This window comes from Budorcas taxicolor, chromosome 5 (assembly GCF_023091745.1).
Source record: "Budorcas taxicolor isolate Tak-1 chromosome 5, Takin1.1, whole genome shotgun sequence".
NCBI lineage: Eukaryota > Metazoa > Chordata > Mammalia > Artiodactyla > Bovidae > Budorcas > Budorcas taxicolor.
The window spans coordinates 154,338,559-154,354,660 of record NC_068914.1 but is presented as its reverse complement, the minus strand read 5'-3'; the positions used below and the strand labels follow the sequence as shown (position 1 = coordinate 154,354,660).

The window sequence follows — 16,102 nt, the reverse complement described above, 5'->3', positions numbered from 1 at the left end:
GGGCTTCGTAGGAGACTGACTCCAGCTCCAGAGTGAGAGGATGAGGAAAGCAGCCAGGGAGACAAAAGACACAGCGTCTGTGGCTTCAGGTGAGCACCTGGGTCCCACTCTGACCATCATTTCTCTCTGGCCATGACCTTCTGGGATGCCCTCTGTCCCCTAGAGCAGGCCCTCGGCTAGTCTGAGGTCTAGATGCGGAAGGGACAGCACAGACACCACCTCCCATGGGCCACGCTGCACTGGTAAGCCCCACGCAAAAGAGCTGCCAAACTGCTTTTCTTGCAAGCCTGCTTCTGCCACCCAGCAGAGCAGTGGCGGCACCTCACCTGAACTTGAGCCAGTTGTCCTCTGGTGGATGGCTCTCGGTGCCCTTGCCGTCAGCGGAGTAGCTGCGGTTGGAAGCTGAGCCGACGCCCGAGAGGTGGCAGAGCGGCAGGTCGTCCGTCCAGCTGGGCTGCTGCTCCTGGGAAGGACACCAGGACACCAAGACACATTACCTTCTCACCCAGGGCAGACCCCACCTCATCTTCTTTTTCTTCCCCAGCAAAAACCTAGCAAGCCCAAAGCCCCACCCAGAAGGTTCCACTTCCTCCTGGAAAACAACGATGCATTTATGAACAAACACCTGCAGAAGGGTTTGTATGGTTTCCGTCTAATCCACAAACGGTCCCCACGACACCTGGAAAAGACTGGAGTCCCCAAACGCAAGGCTCAGCAGTGGTCTCCAGGAAGGTGCTGCACTACGGACGGAGCACGAGTCACAGACACAAGTGAAGGAAACTCCTCGCGTGAAACTCCCTGGTGGTCCCCACCTCACACTGCAGCCCCTGGGGCGCTGTTTCAAACTGCAGATTTCCAGGCCCTTCCAGAGTGTCTGATCCTGGTGGGGCTCAGGCTGTCTGCAGTACAGGCAGCTCTTCCCAACCTTGAGAAACTGACCAAGCTCAGCCGCACTCACTCTTCCTGGTACTGGGGTCTCCACCCCTGGTTCCTGCTTCACCCTGGAGTCCAGTCCCATCTGCGCCCACCCCCACATGCTTCTTTACTAGTATCAAATGCCTGGAGTGCCTGCCCACATCTCACTCTTTCTTCCTGTATGGACAGCCTCTTTGTCTAGTAATTCTCCCTGTCCTTCGCGACTCTGGCTAGGGAGTCACCACCTCCAAGCAGTCTTCCTTCAGGAAGACCTTCCTCCAGACTTGGTTGCCAGCCCTCTTGCGTATCCCTACTACACCTGGTCCCCCCAACCCTGCCTGTGTCTGACTCCCATTCTATCCCATAGGTCTCAAAGCAGGCTGTTCAGTACAACCAAGATGGAGCTTTAAAACATGCACAGCTGTCCAGGCGCCAGCTCAGACAGACTCTGCATTTCCTCAAGCTCCTTGGGGGACACTCTGAACACCTGCATTCTCTAAGCCCCGGAAACGACCCTGACACAAGGCCCAGGTGTGATCCACGGCGTCCCACTGGAAGCCTCCCCTCCACCCGGCCCCCACCGGGGAGCTGTGCCTGGTTCACAGAGGCACTCCTGTGCCCACCATGTTGAACTAGAGCAAACTAAAACAGCTGGGAAAATCCAAGTTCAGCTCAAGGAGAGTAACATTTGGATCGAAAGCTTTACTGAAAATTGAACAAGCACGAATACTGTGCACAACTTCTTACAAGTCAGCAGTCGCAGTCTTCAAAAAAGGATGTGAAAACCACTTCAGCCGGCTTTTGCAATCAGATATGTAAAACGCCTGTGGTTTAGCTTTTGTGGCACATTTCGTCTTTTGTTTATTTACATATTGACAGGGAGGGACTTTACGGCTTTTTTTTTTTTCCATTTTAATTGCTTCTATGCTGCACTTATTTCAGCAGTTTAGTTGTATGCTTTGCACCATGGAGCAACTTCAGCAGGCTGTGGGAGTTCATTTTTATTTTTAAATTAGCCTATAGTAACACTGCCTTTCTGGTGGGTAGGCCTATGAATTTTAACACTTGTAGAGATTTGTGTAACAAACTGAGACACCGAATAGCCACAACTGAGACAAAGAACAGCCCAGCAACCCCAAACGTACCCTCAGGTGCCCCTTTGAAGCCACACCCTCCTTTAACTCCTGGCAACCACTGACCTGTGCCCCATCACTATGCAGTCTTTTCAAGAATGCCATAAATGAAATCACAGGGTACATAACTTTCTCCCTCTTTTACTGTGGTTAACACATGGAAGATAAGCTTTATCACTGCAACCATTTGTAAGTGCACATCTTACTGCTATTAAATAAATTCCCAATGTTGTGCAGCATCACCACCATCCATCCCCAGAACTCTTTCCATCTTGTGAAACTGAAACTCTAAACCCATCAAACAAAAACTCTCCATTCTCCCCCTCCTCCAGCCCCAGGCCACCACTACTGTACTCCAGGTCTTTAAGGGCATAACCTTTGGACGCTGGCTTCTCTTGCTCAGCATGATGCCTTTGAGATTCATCCAAGTTGGTGCCTGCATCAACAGCTGGTCCCTTTTTATCGTAGAGCAGTATTTCATCATACGCATGTAGCAGAGTTTATCCATTCATCCCCTGAAGGGCATCTGGGCTGTTTCCGGTTTGAGGTAATTATGAAGAGAGCTATTATAAACACTCATGGGCAGGTTTCTGTGTGAACATAGCTCTTCATATCGCTAGGGTAAATACCTAAGAGTGAGACTGCTGTTTAACTTTGTAAGAAACTGTCAAGTTGTCTTCCAGAGCAGTGTACCAGTTGCATCCCACAGGTAACGCACAAGAGTTCCAGCTGCTCTCCATCCTCACCACTGGGTAGTATTTTTTTTTAAGTCAGGCAATCTAAGAAGTGCGTACTTATATCTCATCACACCTTTAATTTGCATCTCCTAATGACTAATAATGACGTGGAACATCTTTTCATGGGCCTTTTTCGTCATCCACATCTCCTCCTTGGTGAAGCATCTGTTTAAGTCTCATGCCCATGTTTTAATTGAGTTGTTTTCTTAACTGCTGAATTTTGAGAGTTCTTTATATATTTTGGATAAAAGTCATTTCTTGCATATGGGATTTGCAAATATTTCCCCCAGTCTGTAGCCTGCTATTTCATTCACTTACTCGTGTCTTTTGAAAAGCAACTTTTTAGCTTTAGTGAAATCCATTTAATCATTTTTTTCTTTCATGGTTCATACTCTTGATGTCATGTCTAAGAACTCTCTGCCCAGTGCCAGGTCAAGAGATCTTCTGTTTTCTTCTAAAAGTATTATCGTGTTACATTTAGACCTGCGATCCATTTTGAGTTAATTTCTATATAAGGCAGGAGATTTTGGTCAATTTTTTTTTGCAAATGGATGTCCATTTTTTCTGATACTATTTGTTGAAAAGATTGTTCTTTCTCCACTGAATTATCTTTGCATCTCTGTCAGAAATTAACTGGCCATGCTTGTATGTGTCTATTTCTGGATTCTGTTCTACTCTGTTGATCTATGTGTCTATTCCTCAACCAATCCAATGATTTTGATTACCGCGACTTTCAGTTCAGTTCAGTTCAGTTCAGCCGCTCAGTCGTATGTGATTTTAAGTCCATATTTTAAATCGACATTATAAAATTGGTTAGTGTGATGCCTCTAACCTTAATCTTTTTCAGAATTGTTTTGGCTATTCTAGTTCCTTTACCCTTTCCTATAAATTTTAGAATCGGCTTGTCTGTATCCACCAGAAAATCCTGCTGGAGTTTTGACTGGAATTGTTTTAAATCTATAGATCAATGTGAGGAGATGTGATACCTTCACTAGGTTGAATCTTGCAATTCATCAACATGGTATGTCTTTAAATGCCCTTGTGTTTTCTTTACAGGATTTTTTAAAAATACACACAATTTCACCATAAGGGCTAAAAAACTATCCCGTGACAACATAAAATATGACTGAAACCTGTGAGTGGAATAGGAACAGCAATAAGAGCTGAGTTTCTGCTCAGCTCCCGGTGATGCTGGCTATTTATTAGATTGGTGTGAAAGTAACTGGTTTTGCACTGTTGATGAACTTTGCTGTTTGATACTGGCATATATCCTTAAATAAATGTAGTTATGTTATACATAATTTTAATACACATTTCTCCCTTTAATATTTTTCTTGCTAATGACTTATTACTGCTGTTTATATTTACTTTAGATTAGGGAAATGATGTTAGACACAAAGAAAATTCAAGTGATCTTCTTATTTGAGTTCAAAATGGGTCATAAAGCAGCAGAGACAACTCGCAATATCAACAACGCATTTGGCCCAGGAACTGCTAACGAATGCACTGTGCAGTGGTGGTTCAAGAAGCTTTGCAAAGGAGACGAGAGCCTTGAAGATGAGGAGCGTGGTGGCCGGCCAGGAAGTTGACAATGACCAATGGAGAGCCATTATCAAAGCTGGTCCTCTTACAAGTACACAAGAAGTTACTGAAGAACTCAGTGTTGACCATTCTACAGTCATTCAGCATTTGAAACAAATTGGAAAGGTGAGAAAGCTCAATAAGTGGGTGCCTCAGGAGCTGATCGCAATCAGAAAAATCATTGTTTTGCTTGGTAGGTGGATTCTTTACCACTGAGACACCAAGGAGACCCTTAAAATCATTTTGAAGTGTCGTCTTCTCTTATGCGAAGCAACAATGAACCATTTCTCACTTGGATTGTGATGTGCAACAAAAAAGGATTTTATGTGACAACTGGCAATGACCAGCCCAGTGGCTGGACTGAGAGGAAGATCCAAAGCTTCTTCAAACTTAGACCCAAAGACAAACTTGCGCCAAAATAAAAAGGTCATGGTCACTGGCGGTCTGTTGCTGTCTGATCCACCATAGCTTCCTGAGTCCTGGCGAAAACATTAATCAGAGAAGTATGCTCAGCAAATAGATGAGATGCACTGAAAATTACAAGGCCTGCAGCATTGGTCAACAGAAAGGGCCCGATTCTTCTCCAACAATGCCCGACCACACGTCATACAACCAACACTTCCAAAGTTGAATGAATTGAGCTATGAAGTTTTGCCTCATCTGCCATATTGATGTGACCTCTCACCAACGGACTACCACCAAGCAGCCTGACAACTTTTTGCATGAAAAATGCTTCCACAACCAGCAGGAGGCAGAAAATGCTTTCTAAGAGTTCACTGAATTCTGAAGCATGGATTTTTATGCTACAGGAATAAACAGACTTATTTCTCATTGGCAAAAATGTGTTGACTTTGTAATGTGTTGACTATTTGGGGCTTCCCTGGTGGCTCAGGCAGTAAAGAAACTGCCTGCAATGCGGGAGACCTGGGTTTGATCCCTGGGTTGGGAAGATCCCCTGGAGGAAGGCATGGCAACCCTCTCCAGTATTCTTGCCTGGAGAATCCCTATGGACAGAGAATCCCTACAGTCCATGGGGTCGCAGAGTCGGATGGGACTGAGTGACTAAGCACAGCACATTTTGATTAATAACTGTGTTTCAGCCTAGTTATAATGATTTAAAATTCATGACCCAAAACCGCAATTACTTTTTCACCAACCTAATGACTCTCTTGACAAGCTGAGCTACAGGGAAATAAAACAAAACAAAAAACTACTTCATGGTAACACAAAATTGTTTCTTGCTCTAATCCTAACCTGTCTCATTTAAAAGCAACAAAAATGTCTGTTTCAATGTAAGTGCAAGCTTGACTCTTTGGAATCCCCATACAACATTACATGATGAAAGTATATTTGATTAATACATATATTCATTCAACAAATATTTACTGAACATTTACAAAAGGCTGACATTACCCCTGCTGCTGTGGACACAGCAGAAAAAACAACCAAGGGTCCTTAACTTGAAATCTCCTTGCTAGGGAGAGAGACTTCAAACATGTTATACAATGAATAAACAAGGCACTTCTGGACAGGGAAACGCGCTACGGAGAAAACACATCAGGGTAAGGGGACAGACAGGGATGGGCAGGGCTCTTCTAGACGAGGACGTTACAGGAAGCCTCCCTGGGGAGGTGACCTCTGAGACAGACCTGAGTGATGATGGAGCAGTGGTCATTTCAAGGAGCCTTCCAGTTAGAGGGGACAGTACACGCAAAGACCCTGAGGAAGAACATAAAATGAGTAGGGTTAAGGGAGCATGAGGCGGGCATCGCCTCTGTGGTGAGGAGCAGGAACAGTAGCTTGTTCCTGTGTCACACACATGCATGCACGTGTGTGCCCAGGTGGGGACACAGGAAGGCCTTTCAGGCCACAGAAAGGAGTTCACTGCCAAGGAGTTACTTTTCAAGAGAGAGATGTTGCCCTAAGCCCATGCACCACAACCACTGAGCCTGCTCTCTCTCTCGAGCAGGCGAGCCGCAACTGCTGAGCCCATGTTCCCAACTACCGAAGCCTGCGTCCTGCAACAAGAGAAGCCGCAAGAACCTTGTGCACCGCAGTGAGGAGTGGCTCCAGCTCGCCGCGACTAGAGAAAGCCCGTGCACAGCAACAAAGACCCAGCACAATCAAAGATAAACTAATTTAAAAAAAGAGAGAGAAAGAAACATGTTGCCAATCATCCCCTATTACCTTAGATCTGATTAATATATCTTCATCCCCAAGAACCTCACAAAGGTCTCAGGAAACCTGGCAAGTAAATTTTCACAAGAAACTCCTTTTCTAGGGTCTCTCTCCTGCCTCCAACTGGGATGAAGTTAAGCACAAGAATAAGCAGAGGCATAAAAGCAACTCCTCAATCACAACTGTCACTTGTCCTCTTGAAAAGATGGGCCAAGAAGCCAATATTTGGCACTCCGAAATGCCATTAACTGTTTTAAAGCATGGGAGAATACATTTACATGTTCTAGAATCCTGCCTGTGATTAACACTGAGATTAAGATGGACTGAACTCGTCCTCTAATATGAGATGAACGATACAAATATGTCCCCCACGATGCAAAACCTGTCATCCATGCTGTAATCACCGTGCTTCCCCTGCCATTTTCTAACCCCCATGAGGGACAGACACAGGTTTCCAGGGACTTGAATCTTTCCAACACATTCATACTTTCCAGCAAAAAATAAATTATCACCCCAGCAACTTATGGCCCCACTCAGCACTGAGAAATACACTATGAGAAAGACCGGTACATTAGTTTCTCTCACAGGAAGGAAACAAATTCAGGTGGATGACTGGGGAACTCGCCACGTCAGTGTGCCGTGGCAGGGGAACCATTCGTGTAAAAGCACTTCATGATGGGAACACACGATGCTGCTCTCGGGCGCAGGCTGACGCTGCACTGGCGGCTGCAGCCGCGTGGGGCTGACGTGAGCACAGCAAGCTCCCCAAACCAGAGAGACTGCGTGTCTGACAGTGGTCAATCTACTCAGCAAGCACCTTATTCTTCAGAGAGTATTTATGCCTACTGTCTGGATACTTAAACAATGTCAAGTGGTTTTTCTGATATTTGATTTTCATAATGATGAGCTGTTAATATTTTGGAAATATATTATTTTATTAACTGGCAATCAGTGTTTAGGTCAACGGGTAAGTACTCCAGGGCTATTTTTACTTAAAGGCAGTCTTTGTCCATAAAGACACTTAAGGAAACTGTAATTGATGGATATTTTCTTAATGTACTATTCTACGTACACTTCAGTCAGTCCTAACACCAACGTCTTAGTTAGTGAGTAAACACAAGAGGTATTTGTGTTCAGATCAGGAACACAGCAAGGATACTGCAACCTCCATCACTTAACAACGAATTAGAGGTATTAGCACATGCAATTAGACAAGAGAAAAGGAGGAGGGCTTAAGACTTGGAAAAAACATAGTTATCTCTATCTGAATTTGATATGACAGTACTTGGAAATCCCAAAGAATAAATAATAAAACCCACTCAAAGGAAATAAATAAAGGTGGCAGGATAGAAAATCAACACAAAAAGTCAAAAGCCTTCATACACCTAAAGAAAAGATGGGCATCTAGCCTCCACGGGAAGATTCCTACTGTCAACTAGAATAGCAAAATCTTTTCTCTCTGAAGTTCTCTTGAGGCAGTCCCCTGCAACCACACTCCTGTAGAGGGTTTTTTAAGCCTAAATTTTTATCGGTTGGATTACATCGTAATGCTTTCATCTCAGCCTTCCAGCCTGTTGACACAGTTTTGAATCTCACCCTTTGACAGATGGACAATCTCACTTAGCTGTCTTGTACAGATAAGGCCTGCTACAGAGTGTTCCAAATGATTTCCAAAAAACTGTGACCAGAACAAAAAGCGTGGAAAGCTAACCCACTTCTGACAGGACGTGTCCACAGCAAACACAGAAAGGAAGTAACACCTCCACTGAAGGTTTATGATACTTGAAAAGCCATGTGTATTTTTGGAGCCTCAAATGAAGAGGTTACTGACCCTAGAGGTACAGTCCCAGAAACAAGCACACACTTTAAAAAAACCAACTATTCATGCATAGGAACCATGCTGAGCAAAGTTCTCCTTATTTCACACTGGCACTCTTGAAACGCTGAGTTTCTAGACAGCTTAACTTGGTTTGCCATTTAAAGAAAGAAAAGAAGAAACAAAAAAAATTACCCAAAAAGCATATTAAAAAGTATCTATGGTAGGGCTAGGCCTTCCCCTTTCTGTCTTTCTAAGTCCTGCCCATCCCCAAAAGCCCTGCTCAAATCTAACTGGTGCTGGAGGCTCGTGCTTCCCAAACCTCAACCATCCACTCACTATCTTCAACAAATCACCCACTTCATGTTTTTTCTTTTTAATATTATTAACTTCTTAGGCTGTGCAAGGTGTCAGCTGCAGCACGTGAACTCAGCTGCAGCATGTGGGATCTAGTTCTCTGACCGGGGATAGAACCTGGGTCCCCTGCACTGGGAGTGTGGAGTCTTCGCTACTAAACCACCAGGGAGGTCTTTCATGTTTCTTCTTTAATTCCCCCCCCCCCTTTTTTTTCAATTCAAATGGTTTCATTTTGAATGTGAACTTATTAGTATTTCAAGTGGAAAACATTACTGCCTGCCAGATCTTGATGGTGATAAAAAGGAAAACAAAACAAGGTTAGGAAATTCTAACTGATCTCTTGGCCCACTGCACTGTGAGCTGAAGCCCTGTTCTCTCTGTTGAAAAAAAGGGAGATTAGCAAGAATCAGAAAGGTGTTTGGTCCTACGTACATAGTAGCTTTTCTCTTGAGAGCATCACAAAGTTTGAAAGAGAACTAAAGAACAAATAACTTTCATAAGTAGCAATGAGTTTTATACCAGCACACACTGACCACCTCATGAATGTGTCCTAGGCTCTGGGAAAATACCGCCCAAGGCGGCAGGGCCCTTTCCCTGCACAACCATGTACACCGGGCACCCGCCCCCCGGCTGTTAGTTCTTTGGCTTTGCGGCAACTCTCAGGTTGTAGCCTGGTACTGTTAATTGGCTCCTTTATTTCACTGATTAGAAGACGTGTTTTCAACATTTTTACTATCTCGGCAGTTGGTGTATTACAAGTTAATCAGCAGTGTGCTTTCTTTCTTAGTAGTATACAAAATAATGATGTGTCCTTACAAGCGTCTTAGACCCGATGACATCTGGGCGATTTCTCAGGTAGCTAGACTGCAGTCCCCATGGCAGCGCAAATGTTCAGTAACAAGTCGCCAGAGAATTCCAGGAGGTGCTGCCCATGTTGGAGTGGGAGAGTACTGGGTCCCCCCTGATTTCAGCAGTGGCCCCCAAAATCATCCTCACCCCGCTGTGGCTAAGTACGCTTCAGTTCTATTCTCCCCCCTTTCTCCACCTCCATGGGGATTATCCACACCAAGCATTCCCTGCTGATTCTATTAAAACCCACCAGACTGCCTACCCTCTTGCTTCCTTCCTCCACATTTCTGAACAGTTTTCGGAAAGGTCATTTATTTTCTATTCACACAAACCACCCACCCCTCCAGCCGGCACCCACTGATGCATGCTTTCTCCCCCGCCTGCAAATGCCAGGCCCGAAGCGCCAGCGGCAAGCAGCGCTAGAGCGCCTGAACACAAGTCATGAGAAGCTGGAAAGGGGGCATCTCACGGCTCACAGAGCCGAATAAACACAGGCAACTGTGAGCATGGCCCACTTAGCTCTTCGATAGGCTACAAATTCATTTCTCACAAGAAAGAATCTGTTTCAAAAAGCCTAACTTTGACTGTGAGGGAGTTTCCAAAATTAATATTTTGGAATGCATTTCTCTAGTGATTCAACTGTATTTAACCCTTTAAGGACGTTACACCTTGTGCACATATATTTACGCATTAGCACCTCATGTACATATGTCACCATGTCACAAAAAATCCTCCATAAAAGCCCCTGTGGAGACACAGCTCAAACTCCTGGGCAGCAGAAGTGGACAAAAGCATGATTCCAAGTTCAGGCCACAGCTTGAATATCAAATTATTATATGAAAAGGCCAAGCGTTTTTGCGGCGAAAGTACCCGGATTCCTTAGAGGCAAAAAGAAAGCTCAGAAAGGGAGAATAAAGCCCCCAGGAAGATGACTCCGGGTGGGGGGGGCGGACAGTTCTTTCTCTCCAAAAAGCCTAAAACACCCTGACGCCTCATGCCGCCTCCATCTTTCTGAATGATCTCCTTTTCCTTCCCTGCTTCTCTGGGAGCAACTCCACCCCTGGCGCCTGCATCTTTCACTAGGGTTTCCATCAAAGGTTCTCTGTTTTCATCAGAGATATAGACCTGATACACTCTTAAAGACCTGATAACCACGGAGTTTACTGTGCCCTAGAGCAGCTAGGCAACCCACTCTAGTACTCTTGCCTGGAAAATCCCATGGACAGAGGAGCCTGGAAGGCTGCAGTCCATGGGGTCGCTACGAGTCAGACATGATTGAGCGACTTCACTTTCACTTTTCATTTTCACGCACTGGAGAAGGAAATGACAACCCACTCCAGTGTTCTTGCCTGGAGAATCCCAGGGACAGGGGAGCCTGGTAGGCTGCCGTCTATGGGATCACACAGAGTCGGACACGACTGAAGCGACTTAGCGGCAGCAGCAGCGGAGCAGCTAGACCACATTTTGATGGTGATGAGATGGTTACAGGTGATGACCTAAAGGATGTTTTCACTCTAAGGCTGTATGTTTATTTTCATACACATTGGGGGGAAAATATGGCTAGGACTTGGGATATCATAGATATAACTGCTCAGGAAAAAAACTGATTTCAAGTGAACTTTTTGACAATTAAGCAAGTAATAGTTTAGGCAAACTCAAACTAGTGATTCTCCCTGCCCCCAAGGTCCCCCACCTCAGTAAATGGCACCACTGTTGTTTCAATGAAAACCTTGTAGTCCTTCTCAACTCTTCTTCCTCTGTCCCACACCCCGTGCCTGATCTGCCACCAAATCCTATCAGCTCTTCCCCGAAATGCAGTTAGAACCCAGCACTCCTCACCACCCCTCTGCCATCGCCGGCCGAGCCTCGGTCATCTCACTACTGGACGACCAAGAGCACCGCGCTTCCACTCTCGCCACTCAAGTGCCCGCCTCTCCATGGAAGGCTCTTGCTCCTGCCACAAATCAGATGGCTCCATGCCTCGACTCAAACCTGAGAGCGTCACATTACACTTAGCACAGAACCCAGAGCTCCCTCAGACATCAGGCATCTACCACTCCCCCAACACACTCACTCCACTCCAGCCATGCTGGCCTCCTGATGCTCTTTGAACAGGAGAGCCTTTGCATCCCCCTTGCCTCATGCGGAAATACTCCCTCCTACATGGCCCGTGCATCTCATCAAACGTCAGTCTTCCCCGACCACTCTCTACAACAGGCTCTCCATCATCCTACCTGTGAATCCTGCCTTTTCTTCCTCGTACCACTTCCTGTGTTATAGCCTAGAAACTGTAATACCATATACAGTCTGTACTTATTGTTTCCTGTCTCCCTTACCAGAACATAAGCTTCATGAGGGCAGAGTCCCCTGCCCCTACTCAGTGCCTGCCACACAGTGAGTAGTCGGTGACATTGCAGGAAAAGAAATGCAGCCTTCATTCAGAGCAGAACTGCAGGTGGAGGTTCATGGCTGGAGCATAACCACACCAGGTCAGGCATGTAATATGTTCATTTAATACTAATAACGCTCCCGGGAGTACCCTCGGTTGAGGAAACCAAGGTTCAGGGAAGTTAAGAGAAAAATCAAGGTTCAGGGATGCTATGTGACTTGCCCAAGGGCATACAGGACTGGTGAGCTGTTTTATGAGGCTGTGAAGGGCCCGTGTTCTTTTGAAGCTACTTCAAAAGCTCATCTTCTCTTCAAAAGACCTTTCAAGGCACTACACCACCTGGGGACCAAAGGTGAAACTCCTCAGGACGACATCCCATGAAGCACTCAGCTAATCTGTCAGCTAATCAGCGCCCCCTCCCAACCCCATGTCAACAGGTCCCCAGCCCCTCCTACAAGCCTCCAATGACCTGGTCAAATCAGGCCATCAGCAGGCCCTCTTCACACTGACAGGAGAGTGCCTTCATCACTGCCTTTGTGATACAAGCTTCTCCATGCAGCACGGCAAATGCAGTACGGGTGGACATCCGCCCTGTTTATCTTCGTATCCCCAGGTGCAGTAACTACAGATCAGCATCCCTTACAGCTACCTGCGGAATGATGCTGTCTGAGCTCCTCTCAACTAGACTCGGGACAGTGGAGGGCAGGTCAAGCCTAGCACTTGTGCATGGACGCTTGGACACCCTGTGAGCAAAGATGTCTTGAACGTCATTAGGGTGGGAGGGGCCTAATGTGGGCACGCCCACCATTCCTTCGCCTTTCATCACAATGCTATGTGCTTCAAGCTAACCAGCCAACTTTTTAAAAGAATGCACACCACCCAGGAACACATTCTGGAGCTAGCAAAGCTCGCCTCTGTCTAATCCGAGTCACTTGGGCTCCATCGCACGGAGAAGCGAGGGAAGCTGGTAGCCACTCTCTTCAGCAAGCCAAGTCAGCCTACAGTTACCACTCCAGCACTTGCCACCATCCAGCCGGTATTTCTTCAATGTTTACTACACTGGGGACATTTGCACAGGGGCCCTGCCCTCCTAAAAAAACAGAAGGCTAGGCCTGCCTAACCAACTCAAGGGTGAGGCCAAACTGCCAGGCAGCAGTAAAATAAAGGGGCAGCCAAAGGTGTGGAGGGGAAGAGAGCATTCCCCACCAGGGAAGGCTGAGCACTGGACCTGCCTTCAAACGCTTTACAATGTATTAAATGCCCACCCAGTGGAGGTACGAAATGGTGACACTCTTCACTGTAGATCATAAATCCCTCTCTTCACTTTCCACTACGGGAGGCAGTCAAGTCCACAGACAAGTACAACAGACTGCCATGTCTGAGGGGGACCCAGGTGACTGCCAACCTGCCCTTCCAAGTCAGAATAGGTCCATGGCGCCAACATGCACCATGGACGTGAACGTGTGTCAAAAGGATGCAGAGGCTGGAAGACAACAGTGACAAGCCCACGAGGGTCCAGACTGAGAGGAGTGGAATCTCAAGACACGCCCCCACCTCCCGCACACATACACTACCTACTCTAACCTAACACCTAAGGAAACTGAGGCCAATGGCGGAATAGTGAATTAGAACCAGGGTCTGAACCCAGCCATTCCTTCCGTATAACCTAGAGGTTAAGAGAGTTTCTGGAATCAGAATCCCTAACTTGAATCCTGCCTCTGCCACTTACCAGCTGTGTGGCCTTGGGCAAAGGACCACCTCTTTGTGCCTCAGTTTCCTCATCTGTAAAACAGGAAGAATTATAGTATCTACCTCACGGGGCTGATATGAAAATTAAACTTACAAACAAATGTAAAGCGACTGGCACAGAGCCTGGAATACAGTAAGCCATACACAACGGGCTGGTGTTGCTATGAGGATTACCGAACGACCTGCCCGGGGCCCGGGGTGGGCTCGCCGCTCGGGCTCTCTCGGCGGCCGCGCGCCAGTGTCCCTGCAGGGTTCAGGACGCTCGCACCCTCCACGCGCCCTTGACGCTCGCGGCCGCTAGCCGCGAATCCGAGCCCCCGACCGCCTGGGCAGCAGCGCGCACGCGCAGGCCTTGCGGGGCTGCACGCGCCCCCCGGTCACGAATGAGGGGGGTGGGCCGGCCCGGGAAACGGGAAGGGTGACGGCCACACCCGGACAGGGACTGGGAGGCAGCCCAAAGGCTCAGAGGGGGCCGCGCCTGCACCCGACAGTTCCCCCGGGGCTCCCAACCCCCAGCCCGAAGAACGAGTGGGTTCCTCACACTCTGCAGCAGGCTCCTCCTCTGCGCCGCCATCTTGGAGGGACCCCCGCGGACGCGCCCGCCTCCCGGCGGAGCAGTCGAAAAGGGCGGCTAGAGCGGCCCGGAGCCAGTCAGGAGGACCACGCTATCAGGGAGCATGCGCGCAGCGCCACCCCACGGCCGGAGCAGGATGCGGCCGGAGCGAAGCGAACTGCGCAGGCGCGCTTTTGAGTCCTTGCTCCAAAGCGGGAAAAAGCGCGCTTCCTTTTGCGGTTGCTGCTCATCCTTTATTTGCGAGCATTCTCCAGAATCCGTGTCAGGTGGGGCTCCTAAAAGTTTGGGGTACTTTATGAGCAGTTTGGGGGCGGTTGTTATTCAGTCGCTTAGTCGTGTCCGACTCTGCCGCCCCATGAACTGCATCGGTGATGCCCATCCGATTCAATGCCCAGCCAGCTCATCCTCTGCCCTCCCCTTCTCCTTTTGCCTTCCATCATTCGCACCATCAGGGTCTTTTCCAATGAGTGAGCTCTTCGCGTGGGGGTGGAGGCGGGCGAATTATTCATTCACTCAATAAATATTCTTTGGATAACTGTGCCTGACCCTTTGGGGGTGAAGCAGCAAGCAAGACAGGGGAGGACAACATTAACATATGTAAGTCATTTGAATGGTGCTACTTGCTGGAAAGAGAGTTTATGGATGTAGCAGGCATGAGAGTGTGGCAGGTTAACTGACAACAAGGAAGAACTGGAGGGGACAGCGCGAGGAAAGGGAGTGGTGAGTTCAGGAAGCGTGGGTGTCACAGAAGGCCAGAGGCGGGAACAGAGAGGGAGAGGGAGTGAAGGGAAGTGGGTAAGACGGGGGACTCTGACCCTGCTGGCCCAGGCAGGAGTTGGGCTATTCATCTGGAGGACAAAGGCAAGTTGTTGACTTCTGAGCAAGTCATTGACATGACCCTGTTGGTAGAAAGATTCCTTTGACTACTGTGTGCAGAACTGGTGTTTAGAAGAGGATTGGAGTGGAGATGAAAAGACAGATTAGGAGACTGTTTACTAGATCGAGGCAACAGCCCCTGGAGTGGCCTGAGTCAGCTGATGGCCGTCGGGTGGACTTTATTTAGGAGATGAAACTGTCAAGGCTTGACCGTGGATTGGTTGTGGGTGATGATGGGAAGAGATGTGTCAGAGATTCAGATTTCCGACAAGAACAGCTAGGTTTCTGGAGAGGGAGGATTTTCAGTTTGGACATGTTGATGCTATTTCTGTTGTTTTCTGCTTCGTTTTTGGCTGTGCAGCACAGCTTGTGGGATCTTAATTCCCTGACTGGAGATTGAACCTGGGACCTCCGCAATGAAGTTTGGTGTCCTAACCACTGGACTGCCAGAGGATTCCCTGGACGTCTTGAGTTTGAGATGCTTTTGAGACATGCAAGAAAAGGAATCAGATCATTCCTTAGACAGAGGACTAGAGCTCAAAGCAGAGGGTTTGCAAGCAAAGACAACAGAGAGTGAGCAGCTGGAGAGGCAAGGGAAGCAGAGGTGCCCCAGAAACCAGGGTGAGGTGGGGCATGGGCAACAACAGGGCATGCTCCTGAGAGACCCAGGTAGAAGGTAACCGAAGCAAGCCCATTAGATTTAGCCATCCCAGGCCCTTGACCCAGGCAATTCTGATGGAATGGTAGGACAGAAACCCAGATACAGTGAGTTGAGGAGTGGCAGGGAAATGGAGACACGAAGACCTTGAGAATAGGTGGTTCCTCCCAGTTGGTGGATTCGGGAGAGGCAGGGAAGGGAACATGGGTTTGAGGGAGGGTGTTTTCTTTTAGCTTGGGAGAAACTTGAGCCTGTTTGGAAGCTGAAAGAAAGGCTTAATAGAGAAGAGC

The 16,102-nt window shown here is 47.6% G+C and overlaps 1 protein-coding gene across 1 annotated transcript in view; it reads right to left on the bottom strand.

Moving 5' to 3' along the window:
- TAB1 (TGF-beta activated kinase 1 (MAP3K7) binding protein 1) overlaps positions 1 to 16,102 on the bottom strand; it is a 75,622-nt gene that overhangs the window by 11,981 nt on the left and 47,539 nt on the right. The window contains exon 4 of the mRNA XM_052641517.1: positions 327 to 463. Coding sequence (XP_052497477.1) covers positions 327 to 463 — 137 coding nt within the window. The remainder of the gene's footprint in view (positions 1 to 326; positions 464 to 16,102) is intronic.